Raw genomic sequence first — 13,960 nt, 5'->3', positions numbered from 1 at the left:
GTATCCGTAAAGTAGCTTTGGTGTACATATAGCAAGGCTGTAATGAGTTTCACTTCCATGGTTTTCTTGCTTCTGGGGAGAGCTGTTAATACTCGCAGATGCTGCAGTGTATGAAGGGCTATATGCACAGTGTAAATCACACATCTGAATGGCTCTGCTGCTCCACTGCAGTGCAACTACAGCTGTCCTTTGGTGGTAAATACATCCAAACCCTTTTGTAATCGAAGGAGCTAACTCTCTCAGGGCTTGTAGTTCAACAGCCACTGCGATCATCTGTTTTTGTTTTTTTTTTTATTGTTTTTACTCAGATAAGGAAATTTATCTACAAAAATCCAAATCTGTGTTTTGAAGGTAGTTAATTTAGTAGTTTTCCAAAAAACATTTTTCTTGTATAGGCCTTGGCTGAAGAAAGAAGCTCTATATCTAAACTATTTAAGTATAGAAATCTCTCTTTTTTTTAAAGAGAGATTTCTATTCTTAAATAGGCCATAAAAGAATAACAGTTATTTGATATAATATATTTGAGACCCATGTCATCTGCTTTTTAACTTCTTAGTTTCTACACATTCTGTCTCACTGCACATTTTGATGTTTAATTTATTTCCCTGCATTTTAAAATCTATTTTTCTTATATCGAGCATGTCCAAATGCCTGGCTGATACAGTATATGTTACATCATTTTGTAGTCTACCATTGCCAGACTTATTTCTGGGCTGTGTTCCTGTGCATTTGACAGATCGCATGAAAATGGGATGAGCTTAAGTACTGTCTCTGACTTTGATTTTAACTTATCACCTAAATCATAAGGAAGTGAGCTCTTGGTTTGAGCACACGTGACGGGCATGAAAGATCACGGAGACACCGTAGCAAATGTCTACGCTACCTGCAACATCATATGTGAAAAGGAACAGGCACCAGTGGCAGATACTAATTTTGGTGTTCTCTGGGGAAAGGGATGTGAAAACAGGTCTCACTAAAGGACCCTCATGCAGTTTGGTTCTGACAGTTTGGACAGAAATATACACGAGTATCCTGCAGGAGGTCATTATGTTAGGTTCTTGCAGTGCCCCGCCTGATCCTCCTCACACAAAGAAGCAGATACTAGTCCTGCTGCTGATGCCCTTCTACAGCCTTGTCCAGTTCTCCTTGTGCAGTGGCCCATCTCCTGATAACACCTCCACACTCCTGAGACTGTGCTGGGGGAGAGAGCAAATCTTCATGTGATGGCAGGTGTGGATGTGCTTCTTAGAGAGAGTTCTCAATTTAGCACCATATGTGTTCACTGCATGCGTAAAGTGTAGAGCTTGTCACAAAAACTGGCTTGCAGGCCGCTGTTCATGACTCTACTGCGTTATGTGTGCCTAATGCCTGATGCCTTTAAGTTCCCGTTTAGCACAGTGTTTACATCAGTGTCAGCTTTAACATTAATTTGTCACAGTATATGTTTCAAACTGTCATAGCAGAAAATCAGAGGTGTAATTAATAACATAAATAGTGATTTTATTAAATTTTATGACTCAGTTCCATTCCGGCTCTTTTTTATGGCAGTGTGTGAATGGAGAGAAGCAATCGGTAATATTATTGGTTAGACACTAATTACCACAGCATGGTGTATTATAAGGTCCAAGGACTGTAAATACAGAGGAGTGGATTAATTGGAAGAATAGATCAAATATATGTCTTTATCCAATCATGTTTCATATAAAAATAAATAAATAAATAAAAGAACTATACCCACCTATCCTTGGGCAATAAGAAAGTCCAGTCCTGGTCCTTGCATTTCAAGCTGCTAGCTGCTTTCAACAAGATGTCCAAATCCTCAGTGGAAGGAGTGTGTTTCTATTTCTGCACGATGGCTTTCTCAGAGGCAATTATGACTCTTGTCATAGTCCATTTCTTTACAAATTACTCACAAATTCCATCCTTCTCATCAAGTTTCTCATTTAAAAAAAATCTCCTGTTAAATTTCATATTACATAAAAGACACATCAGTGCTTAACCCTTAGTACAGTTAGGATATGTGTGTGTGTGTGGGGGGGGGGGGTTTCAATGTTTACTAAAAGAAAAATGATGGGAGGTTTTTTTTTCTTTTTAATAAGGCTATCAAAAAAAATCAAATCAAATGGTCATCTGTGTAAATAATTGTTATGCCTGGATTGATTTAAAAACCAAAACAAATACTGACTGAATTGTCTTGCTCAACTAATGAGCCGCCCTGCGTGGCTGCCACCAGAGCTAACACAAATGAGGGTTACTCATGTCCAGGCATCCAATCTGATTTTGAACTTTTCATCCCAGAAAATCACCCTAAGCTGTTCCTTGATTAAAATTCTGTTAAATGTCAAGTACCAACAAAAACAAGAACTACAATGTGGGTCTATCCATGATGGACAGGATGCACAGCATACAGACATCAAGAACACAGCAAAGCTCTGCCCTTTGTGTTTAAAGGATTTCATGAACAAGCTATTTGTTCAGTGGGGATGTTTCAGTGAGATGAATTTTTGTAATTGCATTCAAAAAAATAACCAGAGCTCTCAGCGAGCACAACCACACCCAACTCAATGGCTACACTAAAACATGCTTTATAATGTTTTTATTACAAAATGCTGACATCAGCCTGTTTTTATTACACTGTGATGGCGTCGGCCTGTTATGGCGTCGTTGTGATGTTGTATTGAAAGTGTGTTGTACAGCTCTCTACACGCTTTTTCATATGATATGTTACTTCAAATGAGTTCATGAAAGTTTTGGTCAAAGTCAGCTTTGACCATGGCTGATGATAATGGAGGTCAAGGTCTTAGCCAATGCCAGCCTAGGTACTCATGTCCCCCAAGGCTTAGTATATTGCTGTAAAGTTTTAAAGATGTGAAGTTTAAATAAGAAGTTTTACTGATTTTCGTATTTAGTGTGACCTTGACCTTGACACAGTTTTCACCTAAATTAAATCCGCTCCAACTGTTATTAGTATCTACCGTCATACAAAATTTTAAAATGATAGGACATAAGTTTGAATGAGACTGTATTCTAAACAATACTTTAATGAGTTAATTCTAAAAAAGTTCCTGGAAATTCAAAAAACAGTCCCAAACATCGTTAATTTACCCTGTAGTGCCACTGTTTTTTGCATCTCTTCCAGTGTATAACGCTTCAGTAGTTCTTACTAGATAAAGATTGGCTTGTGTACAAAAGCTTGTAGCAACAGAACATCCACAGATACTCTCCTCTCCAAAACACACTGTACAAAAGATAAAAACCAACAAGGAAGTATTGAGATTATCTTCTTTTAAACCTAAGTTTTTACTCTCACATGGGTAAATTCCTTCTTCTTTCGGCTGCTCCATTTATGGGGTGCCACAGCAGGTCATCTGCCTCGATGTCATCCTCCTCTGTCACGCCAGCCCTCTGAATGTCCTCCTTCACTAAACCCATGAAACTTCTCTGTGGTCACATGTCCAAACCACCTCAAACTCGCCTCTCTAACCTTTCTAACATCCTCTGATGTACCCATTTTACTTCTGTTCATCCTGGTAATTCCCTATGAAACTGGAGCATCTTCAACTCTCTTACGTCCAGCATACTTCCTGTATTTTTGTCAGCGCCACTGTCTCCAAACCATACATGCAGGTCTCACTACCATCTTTTAAACCTTTCTTTACCATCTTGTTGCTATTCTTCTGTCACAAATTACCCCTGACCCTCATTCTACCCTGGCTCTACTTTCTTCTTCACCTCTGTTGTGCACTGTCTGCTGCTCTGGATGGCATTTAAACTCACCTTCATTCTGCTGCTCTTGCAGAGGTAGGTAGCAGACAATGTTTCAGGATGCTGTAAAGTTGATATATGAAGGAGAATTAACACAAAGGCAAATATTAGATGAGATCTGTTTGGCAGATATTTAAAACTAAATGATTAATTAGAAGAGAAAATCCCCACTTAACACCTTCAGCATTAACATGTCCCACTTTGCAACAACATGGGTCACACTATGAAATGATCACAGATGGTTTTATAGTGTGATATTTAAAAAGAGTGGTTGAATTTTCTCACAATTTTAATGGTTACATTAAAAAGTAAACAGCAGCTAAATTAAATGAATGATCAAACATAACCCCGTTTTTTTTTTTTTAAATCTAGTAATGCGTGACCATGACTGGGTCTCCTGTGGACTGGGGCCCAGTTGGTAAACTGGACCCCGGGGGAGTGAAACGGGAGTTAGAAGCGTCTTGATTTTATAACATTCAGGGACCCTTCACTACCTGAAGTGTTGCGTCTTCCTCTAAATAGAAAAACTAAATTTATGGCGGTGACAAATCCCACGTGGCTCCTCCGAGATAAATAAAGCCAAACTAGATTCTTCTCCTGCTTCTCTGTTGCCTGGTGAGCGTGAGCGCGCACGGATCCACGGGCTGCTGATGAGAGAGAGAGAAAGAGAGAGCGGGCGTGGACGCGCCGGCCTGTGTGTGATTGTGGTGTTAGTGCTCGTGGTGGTGTGTATGTGTGTGGGAGCAGGAGGGGAGACTCTGCAGTGTCTTGGCAGCTGCATTAGTGCATCTCCCACCGTCCGCGATGCCTTCACGGCCAATGCCTGCCTCCTCCGCGTCCACTTGACGAGAGAAACCGAGATGAAGTCGTCGGGAAACTGAGCCGGACGTTCACACATTGCTCGCTGTATGCCCCGGAGACAGTCCGGAGCGCTTCATTCACGCAACGAGAGCCCGTGACGAGAATTTTTAATGGAAAATGGCGATAGGCGAAAGGTCTTGCAGCATCGTCTGCTTGCTATCTATCCAGATTATCTTCATTTTCAGCGCATCGTGGCCTGGAGCGCAGGGTCTCTTCCCCCAGCAATACACGTAAGTAACCCTCAGTGAAAACGCAGCCGGGCTCCGATGGGAGACAACTTTGGGCTTGACCACTTCGCTTTGCCACCAGGAGATACTCCAGTCACCCTGCATGCTTTATCTTCTGCTGTTATGTAATTTGACAGGGTTGGCGATTACATCAATGTAAAGGCAGGTTATTTAAAGAGCTGGAAGGTGTAGTCCACGCTATGATATATAGGGGTATATAGGTATATTTGTAGGGTTAAATGAGCAATCATATTTCAGTGTTCCTCCCAAGCAGAAGACCCCATACTGTAAGTGTTTGTACATCAAGTTAGGCAAAATTAGGAGCATCTGGCAAATGATTAATCCTCCGTATTAGCCATATGATGAGTTAGAGCCTTTATCTGATGTTCTGCACAAATAGGATCTGAGGGTTTTACCCAGTGGACGACTGTGAATATTAACTTTGACTTTCTCAAAAATCTGTTTAAAAGCAAAAAAACCCCAAAAAAATTAAAACTGCAAGGACGTACAGGGAAGTTTAAGGTGAGCTAGACTGTGGCTTTAATTAGTTGAGCTATTTGGAGAATTTCTATTTGACATGCAACATTAAGTCTGTGCAGTCATAAAACTGGTAAGGCTCTTTTCCTTGTTTCCCCTGTTGTTCTTGTGCTCCACTAAGTGCTAGATCTTTCCATGATGGCTTGAAAAAAAAACCCATCAAACAGTCCTATCATTTCCTACAACCTCTTGAGGAAACCACACTGTGCACTGTACAATACAAGTACTCAAAGCTACTATTTAGCACAGCAGAAGAAAGGTGTGGTTTTACTGTGGCTTCTTGCCGAAGGCTGCATTCGAAATACCATTCCCCTTGTTTTTCAATCAATCTCCTGCCCAGTTCTTCAATCCTAACCTTTAACCCATTACAGTTAAGTACAGCTGGCACTTAACTTGAGACTATCTGGGCCCAACTCCAGGCTCAGCGATCGGGCTGCTCAGGAGGGGGGAACAGGCCAGATGGTCCACTCATCTCCAGGGCACATGCTGAAGAATTTCTGGCCAATCACAACTGGAGATATGAGGTTTATTTACCAATTAGAAAAGAGGGGTCTATTCTATAAACCAGTCAAGTGTGGGCGTGTGCATATGTGTGTGTTTTATGATGAAATGGGTTATTTCAAGCTGCTGCTTTCTCCTCCTCCTCCTCCTTTCTGCTGCTTTTTTCTGCTGAGTGCTCTGAAACAGCTCCATAGTCTTGTGCCCTGGGTCGCTTCGGCTAAGCTAAATGAAGCGGTATTGCGACGCTGTAGAACAGCTTCTCATTCCAATTAAGAATTAATACTGCAGCAGCGTGGATTTATACCACTTCTCCCTCTCTCGCTTTGCTCTTTCTCCTCCCACCCTTTCTGTCTTGATACGGCCTCTCCCTGCTGATAGATAGATAGATAGATAGATAGATAGATAGATACTACAAAAAATATGTGTTTTTGTAGTAATAGCCTGCCATGCTGCAGGCATTGCAATCCGCCTTCCTCATGTTCTGACATCTAGAACATCAATGGGGGAAAATCAAATATTTTTTTTATGTTATTTTATTGCAGTTATTCTCAAACTGCAAAGGAGCTCATGACCTGTAAAAGTTTACATTAGAAATATGTGTTTTGAGAACATTGATCAAAATGCCTTTGTTAAAGTACTTAAATTCAAATCGGAGGTACTTTCACTTTATTCGAGTACAACCTTTTTTTTTATTCTGCATCACATTTCAGCTTCTGTTATTTACTACTGCTATATTTGAAGCTTGACCATAATAAAATCATGCTAAAAGTATTTTGCTTAGTGGATGAAACTTTGCATAAACCTTGCCTATGGCACAGTGGGTCCCAACGTTTCTACAGCGTACACAAATATTCTATACAAATCCCACAATCGCATTTATTTTTACATTTAACACATTCATAATACAGAATTGAATGTCAGGTTAGAGTGGTGTGTCACAATACAATGAATCAGAGAGCTATACTATAATGATCATAGTGTATGTATGTTTGCATGAATAGCATGAATAAAACCTCCTGGAGGTATCGTGGTTATATCGTTATTTTTGACTTATTTTGGCTGCAGCGATGAATTGAATGAAAATCTAATATTATGTCATCACTAATATGGCTCATATGACACCTTGAATGGGGCTGTTTTTCACAGCGAGTACTTTTGTTTTGGTGCCTTTATGTACTTTTTATGTACTTCGCCTATCACTGCAAAATCATGTGTAATATACAACACGTGGAGTTGTAACAGGGCAGAGAGGAAATCTTCTTTTAGTTAAATCCACAACGCTGATCTTTCTCTCAAGGCCACTGCTGGTGTTGCAGTAGAACACAGTGTCTCGAGTAGCTTTGTGTTTTTGCACAGCACATGAACAGACATTAAAGGAAGCAGGCCACGTGTTAACAAAGCCAGGTACTGTTGTCAAAAGAAGATTTTTAGTTTGCGGGATGGATTTGAGGAGCAGCAAGATATGGATAGAACTGAGCAAGCATCAGTAATGGCGGATAAGACAGTTTATGAGCAGCATAAAAAGAGGCAGGTTGCAAAGTGGCAGTCAGCTTGTCTCTGTCTGATTTAATTACTGATTTCCAGTAACCCAAACCATAGATAACCATATATAGAAAGATAGATAGATGCTTTATGGCTTTTCCGTCTGCTCCTTATACCCCACCTATGGCTCAGCTGTTCCTCTCAACCTTTTGCTCTCTCTGCTGCAAGTGAATATGGGTCACATCATGTAGTACTTCTCTATCTGTCTTCACAGCGTTGTGTGACTATAGCCGGTAACAGAGTAGAGGCACAAGAGTGCTTTGCTGTGTGGCACCTGTACTTGGTTTTCTGATGTCCCACAGGGCTTAAGAGGAAGTGGAGCACACAGTCAAAAACTTTAGATTGTGCTTCAGCGGCACTGAGTCACGGGGTCGAAGCTGCTCTGCAGTCATGTAACAAACCTAATTTAGACACAACTTTTTGAGGGCATTTTAACTGAAACTGTGAAGAAGGAAGCTTGGTGTCTTCAGTAAGCTATATGTCTTATTTCAGAAAGACATTAAAGTTACATTTTAGAAACAAATCTTTCCTTTATGTGGAAAAAAAGTTAACTTTTAGTCGGTTTGTGGCTACAACTGGACACCAGTCTCCTATATGATTGCTTACTGTGCTGTCTTCAGCTAGTCGTGAGGAAAATGTGGAGAAATGCACAGTTGTCAGTCCAAAATGGTAGCATGAGAAAAGCTCAAATTTTGGAGCCAGCAGCAGCTGTTGTCAAAATTCAGATGTGCCAGAAACTCAGGATAGTATTCTCACCACTGCAGTAAACCCGATCTGCAAAGATTTTATAATAACACACAACAGACTAGCCGGCACAACAAAGTGTGCACTGTTTTTTTGTGTAAAGTAAATAAATAAAATGCTTTGTAGCATTTTCAGTAAAAAGTGTGATAAAAAAGTGTTTTTATCCAGGTTTGAGTGTTGCAGAAAAGCCACATATTCATAATGCTGATTCTTTTTTTTTAATCTGTGAAGATTAACCCCACACATTTGTTTTAGCAAATGTCAAAACATATGGGATGCAGATGGAGGACGTGTGTTAATGAAGCAGTCATGGCATCTGACATGCTTCAGCTTTGGGATTGCTCAGTGTGTTCATGATCATAAACATGATATTGTTTTGCGCCATGTGACATTTAAGCAACCTGTAGGATTGCTGGGATTAATGTAACTGATTGCCCAATTTATAGATGCCTTTTAAAGAAATCCCAGCATCTGCGACAAAGTCTTTTTGTCTGTATCTGCTTTGCTACTCCTGCCTTTGGATTTGCTCCTTTTACAGTTTTAAATGAACGAGAAAGTAATCATTGCAACAGATTATGCATACAGAGTATCTATTTGTAGTCTGGGTTGCACTGACCAATCACATGCGAACGAAGCAATTTAGCTTTTAGTGGTTCTCCTCTAAAATGCATCTGCATTTTGCATTTGGAAGCAGTCAGTAATAATGACTGGTGCAACAGCAAGTGTTGGCATGGCATGGATATCTGCTGGTTACACCGGAAGCCCCGAAAAATGGACCACTGCCTCCAAAGGCTGAGTCAGCAGACAAACTGACTGTTTTCCAGACTGATGACAAAGTAGGTAAATGCAAAAAAAAATCAGTCTTTAAGAACAAACAAACAATATTTTAATAATATTCAAGATATTTTCAGTTAATCAAATTAATGTAATCCAGATTTAATAGCACCAGCAACCTGAGAACACGTTGGAACAGAGTGCATTTTAAAGGCTTTATTTAAAGCGTTAGATATTTTTCCGATTGCATCCCTCTATAGAGAGGGAAAAGGAAAGTGTGCATGCTGTTTCTCTTTTCCATAGCACGGTATTTCTACCACTGCCTCGAACGCCTCAAGGTAAAAAAGAAATTCACTTTCAAATGGATCAGTGTGAAGACATGTCAGGCATTCAGTCTTATAATAATCTTAAATGGGCCTTTAAAGTGATACTCTTGATGTTCCTGGATTTGAAAAAAAAGGTTATATCTTAGTTTCTATACACAGTTCCTGTAGCTGGGCACTTCCCAGAAACCCAGAAGTAAATTATCACTTCAAATAGAAGAATGTGAAAGTGTCTCGCACCGTATTAAGAGCTGTCTGATCTTCATCAGGTCTGCGCGTCCTCGATTTCAGCTGGGCTAGAAAAAAGAAAGAAAAAGAATCCTTTGCAGCATCCAAAAAGCTGTCTTCCTGTGGATTCGGGCAGTTGAGTGAAGATTTGTGGCTTGTCCGACAGCGGAAACAAGCCCAACAAGACTTTAATCAGTGCTGTTGTCTTGTAACTCTGCTGGGAGCTGTCTGACTGATAATGAATCGACTCTCTGGGCACTTACAGGTCTGATTACTCGATTTCCTGGTTTGACTTATTTAGGTAGAAACTAAAATGAATATTTCATCTCCAGAAACTTTTCTTAAATCTGACTGAAGTGAAGTACAGGATTGCAGGGGAATATATAGTAAGATAGCCAGCGCATAACACAAATATTGTGTTGTATATTATATAGTATAATAACTACAGTGGGGCAAAAAAGTATTTAGTCAGCCACCGATTGTGCAAGTTCCCCCACTTAAAATGATGACAGAGGTCAGTAATTTGCACCAGAGGTACACTTCAACTGTGAGAGACAGAATGTGAAAAAAAAAATCCATGAATTCACATGGTAGGATTTGTAAAGAATTTATTCGTAAATCAGGGTGGAAAATAAGTATTTGGTCAATAACAAAAATACAACTCAATACTTAACCTTTTGTACAAACATAACCTTTGTTGGCAATAACAGAGGTCAAACGTTTACTATAGGTCTTTACCAGGTTTGCACACACAGTAGCTGGTATTTTGGCCCATTCCTCCATGCAGATCTTCTCAAGAGCAGTGATGTTTTGGGGCTGTCGCCGAGCAACACGGACTTTCAACTCCCGCCACAGATTTTCTATGGGGTTGAGGTCTGGAGACTGGCTAGGCCACTCCAGGACTTTCAAATGCTTCTTACGGAGCCACTCCTTTGTTGCCCGGGCGGTGTGTTTTGGATCATTGTCATGTTGGAAGACCCAGCCTCGTTTCATCTTCAAAGTTCTCACTGATGGAAGGAGGTTTTGGCTCAAAATCTCACGATACTTGGCCCCATTCATTCTGTCCTTAACACGGATCAGTCGTCCTGTCCCCTTGGCAGAAAAACAGCCCCATAGCATGATGTTTCCACCCCCATGCTTCACAGTAGGTATGGTGCTCTTGGGATGCAACTCAGTATTCTTCTTCCTCCAAACACGACGAGTTGAGTTTATACCAAAAAGTTCTACTTTGGTTTCATCTGACCACATGACATTCTCCCAATCCTCTGCTGTATCATCCATGTGCTCTCTGGCAAACTTCAGACGGGCCTGGACATGCACTGGCTTCAGCAACGGAACACGTCTGGCACTGCGGGATTTGATTCCCTGCCGTTGTAGTGTGTTACTGATGGTGACCTTTGTTACTTTGGTCCCAGCTCTCTGCAGGTCATTCACCAGGTCCCCCCGTGTGGTTCTGGGATCTTTGCTCACCGTTCTCATGATCATTTTGACCCCACGGGATGAGATCTTGCGTGGAGCCCCAGATCGAGGGAGATTATCAGTGGTCTTGTATGTCTTCCATTTCTGATGATTGCTCCCACAGTTGATTTTTTCACACCAAGCTGCTTGCCTATTGTAGATTCACTCTTCCCAGTCTGGTGCAGGTCTATAATTCTTTTCCTGGTGTCCTTCGAAAGCTCTTTGGTCTTGGCCATGGCGGAGTTTGGAGTCTGACTGGTTGAGGCTGTGGACAGGTGTCTTTTATACAGATGATGAGGTCAAACAGGTGCCATTCATACAGGTAACGAGTGGGGGACAGAAAAGCTTCTTACAGAAGACGTTACAGGTCTGTGAGAGCCAGGGATTTTCCTTGTTTGAGGTGACCAAATACTTATTTTCCACCCTGATTTACGAATAAATTCTTTACAAATCCTACCATGTGAATTCATGGATTTTTTTTTCACATTCTGTCTCTCACAGTTGAAGTGTACCTCTGGTGCAAATTACTGACCTCTGTCATCATTTTAAGTGGGGGAACTTGCACAATCGGTGGCTGACTAAATACTTTTTTGCCCCACTGTATATAGTATATAGTTTAGTGTATAGTCTTTTAAAGCATATTTTTACATTTATGTAGTAATGGTTGACTGCAAGATTTTGAAGGAAACTGATTTTTATACTGCAGGATCCCTCTTTTGTTCTGGTAGGTTGTGTAGGATTGGGTGCCGCTTTGAAATCGCAGCTTGCGATGTGATTATGTCACAGCATTTATTATTTAAAATGGAAGAGCACATGCTGTGCTATATTTATGATATTGATTTAAGTGCAAAATTCTTATTTAAATGAGTAGTTGAAGGAAGGCTGTACATTTAGTTAAAATACATTCGTGGAATAGGTTAACATATTTAGTTACCCTAAAAGAATTCAGCACACGTAGTAATGGAATATCTTGAATTTCATAAATCTGGTCCTTCAAGTGTTTTCCCCCTCCTGATTCTCTATTTGTGTTTCTCATTTGTAAAAAAAATTGTAAAGTTCAGAAAAGTCCAACAATAATAATAAAAATAATACTATGTACTTTGAAACTTGAGAATCCAATCAGAGGTGTGAAATCAGGGGTGTGATCCAATCAGAGTAGTAGCAAATTCAAACTAATTTGTTGCTGTCCTTGATAACACTGCGCCAAACTCCAGAATTGACCCCCAAATACAAAAGTTAGCTTTTAATTTAATTAATCCACCTGCAAGGTTTTTTTTGTACCTCCAACTCTTAATCAGACATCAGCCAATGAACCGTGAGTTTCATATCCATTCAAACTGTAGAAGTGCTACGTTTTAGCTGCTTTATTACCTTGATGGCAAACATGATAGGTCTGTAAATAAAGTGATAATAATGTGACCATTTAGTATAAAAATATACTAATGTCTCATGCAGAAGGTTTTCTTAAGCTTTCCCTCAGTCTGCTCATATTTATCTACATGAATTCCATTTAGTAGGATTGTATGAAAACAACTGATAAATTATTTACCGCTCCACATTTTACTGTGGAGCGGTATTATTCCCTTTCATTTCCTATTGTATAGTTCAGTGTATCCTAAATTCTCAAGGAGATAAGAAAGGAAATGAAGCCATTTTCCTTATTATTAGAGAAAAGAGTGACACTTAGATATTTCCATGTCGGTTCAGTCAGTTAGGAACCTTTCCAGACATAAAAAGACTATTTGACTCCAACCTAATTATTTTAGTCATGAATTACCCTTTGTGTGGTAGGTGGACTGACATTATAGAAGTAATTAGTGATATATCATCTTCAAACAAGTGCGTTTTCCCCTAAAGAACAGTTTTAATGTTTTCAAAATAGCTGTCCCCAATGTCAGAGCATCAGTGTTTACTTTTCTTTTATAGGCAGTACTTGTCAATTAGGGAAACTCCACATGGAGAGGCAGAGGAGGTCTTGAATTGCTGCAAGAAAAATGAAGCATGTTTGCATAAAAGATGTGGTAATCTGTGTGCAGTTTCCTGCTATTTTTGTTACATCACTGATTGTTTCTGTGAAACAGATACACCTATCTGTTTCATTTGTTTTGCATTGTGTGACAGTCAGCCTCCGGTGTTTATCCACAGGATGATGCACTGGGCCAGGCGTATCGAGCAGGAGATTGACAGAGTCTTTCAGCACATCACTGGAGCTCAGCAGTTGAAAGGGGTGAGTGTCTGCTTCTCTCATTCATCACAGTGTTGGATAAACTCAATAAGAAGTGCACCGAGCAGAGAGGTCAGCGTGCAAATTGACTGTAACTCCATTAAGTTGAAGATCCGCAGCTAAATAGGTGCAAAAAACCAGAAAACAGTCACAGTCTGTCTCACTTAAACCACTTTGTTTCCTTGTTTGGTGGTTTTCTGGGATCCCTGCAGAGCCAATAACAAAAAATAATGTTTTCTCGGAGCAGCCATAAATCGTTCTCTTACATTTTTTCTCTTTAGCTGTTATTTTTAGTACGTATACTCTGCTTTTAGACATTTTAGATACATAATTTTGTATTGCGTTGTGTTTGCAATAATTATCAGTTTTGCGCGCACTGGATTATACACCTGAAAGTGAAAGAGATGCCTCAACACACACCTACAGTGGTTAGATTTAGAATATCTGAATTGAGCTTCATGAAATCAAGAGCTTTAATAACACCTACATTCATGAATACTAATTTAGGCCTTTCATGAGCTGATCATATAATAACTGTGTTAATATTGAAACTGTTCATTTTTGAACACATAACAGGTATTTTCCATTAAGCTCTGAGTTGGAAGTCATTAATGATTGATTTTTACATTACAGGTACATTAGAGTAATCTTATTCCAGCGTCTTTTGATTCCGATTCTGTGCGTTAAATTCCATATTAAATGGTTCTAGTTCTGGTTCTAAAAAATATCCAGTCAACTTGGATCTCAGATTCCAACTCTGATTTTTCCAGCTGAAG

At 39.9% G+C, this 13,960-nt stretch overlaps 1 protein-coding gene across 1 annotated transcript in view; it reads left to right on the top strand.

Moving 5' to 3' along the window:
* The first annotated feature begins 4,232 nt into the window (after positions 1–4,232).
* The window catches only part of LOC146518427 (voltage-dependent calcium channel subunit alpha-2/delta-2-like), a 52,016-nt gene continuing 42,288 nt past the window's right edge, over positions 4,233–13,960 (top strand). The window contains exons 1-2 of the mRNA XM_085158713.1: positions 4,233–4,856; positions 13,106–13,187. Of these exons, the coding sequence (XP_085014839.1) occupies positions 4,744–4,856; positions 13,106–13,187 (195 nt within the window). The 5' untranslated portion in view covers positions 4,233–4,743. The remainder of the gene's footprint in view (positions 4,857–13,105; positions 13,188–13,960) is intronic.

This window comes from Neolamprologus multifasciatus, chromosome 5, assembly GCF_963576455.1.
Source record: "Neolamprologus multifasciatus chromosome 5, fNeoMul1.2, whole genome shotgun sequence".
NCBI lineage: Eukaryota > Metazoa > Chordata > Actinopteri > Cichliformes > Cichlidae > Neolamprologus > Neolamprologus multifasciatus.
Note: the sequence above shows the minus strand (reverse complement) of the source record. Positions and strands in the feature narration are given on the sequence as shown.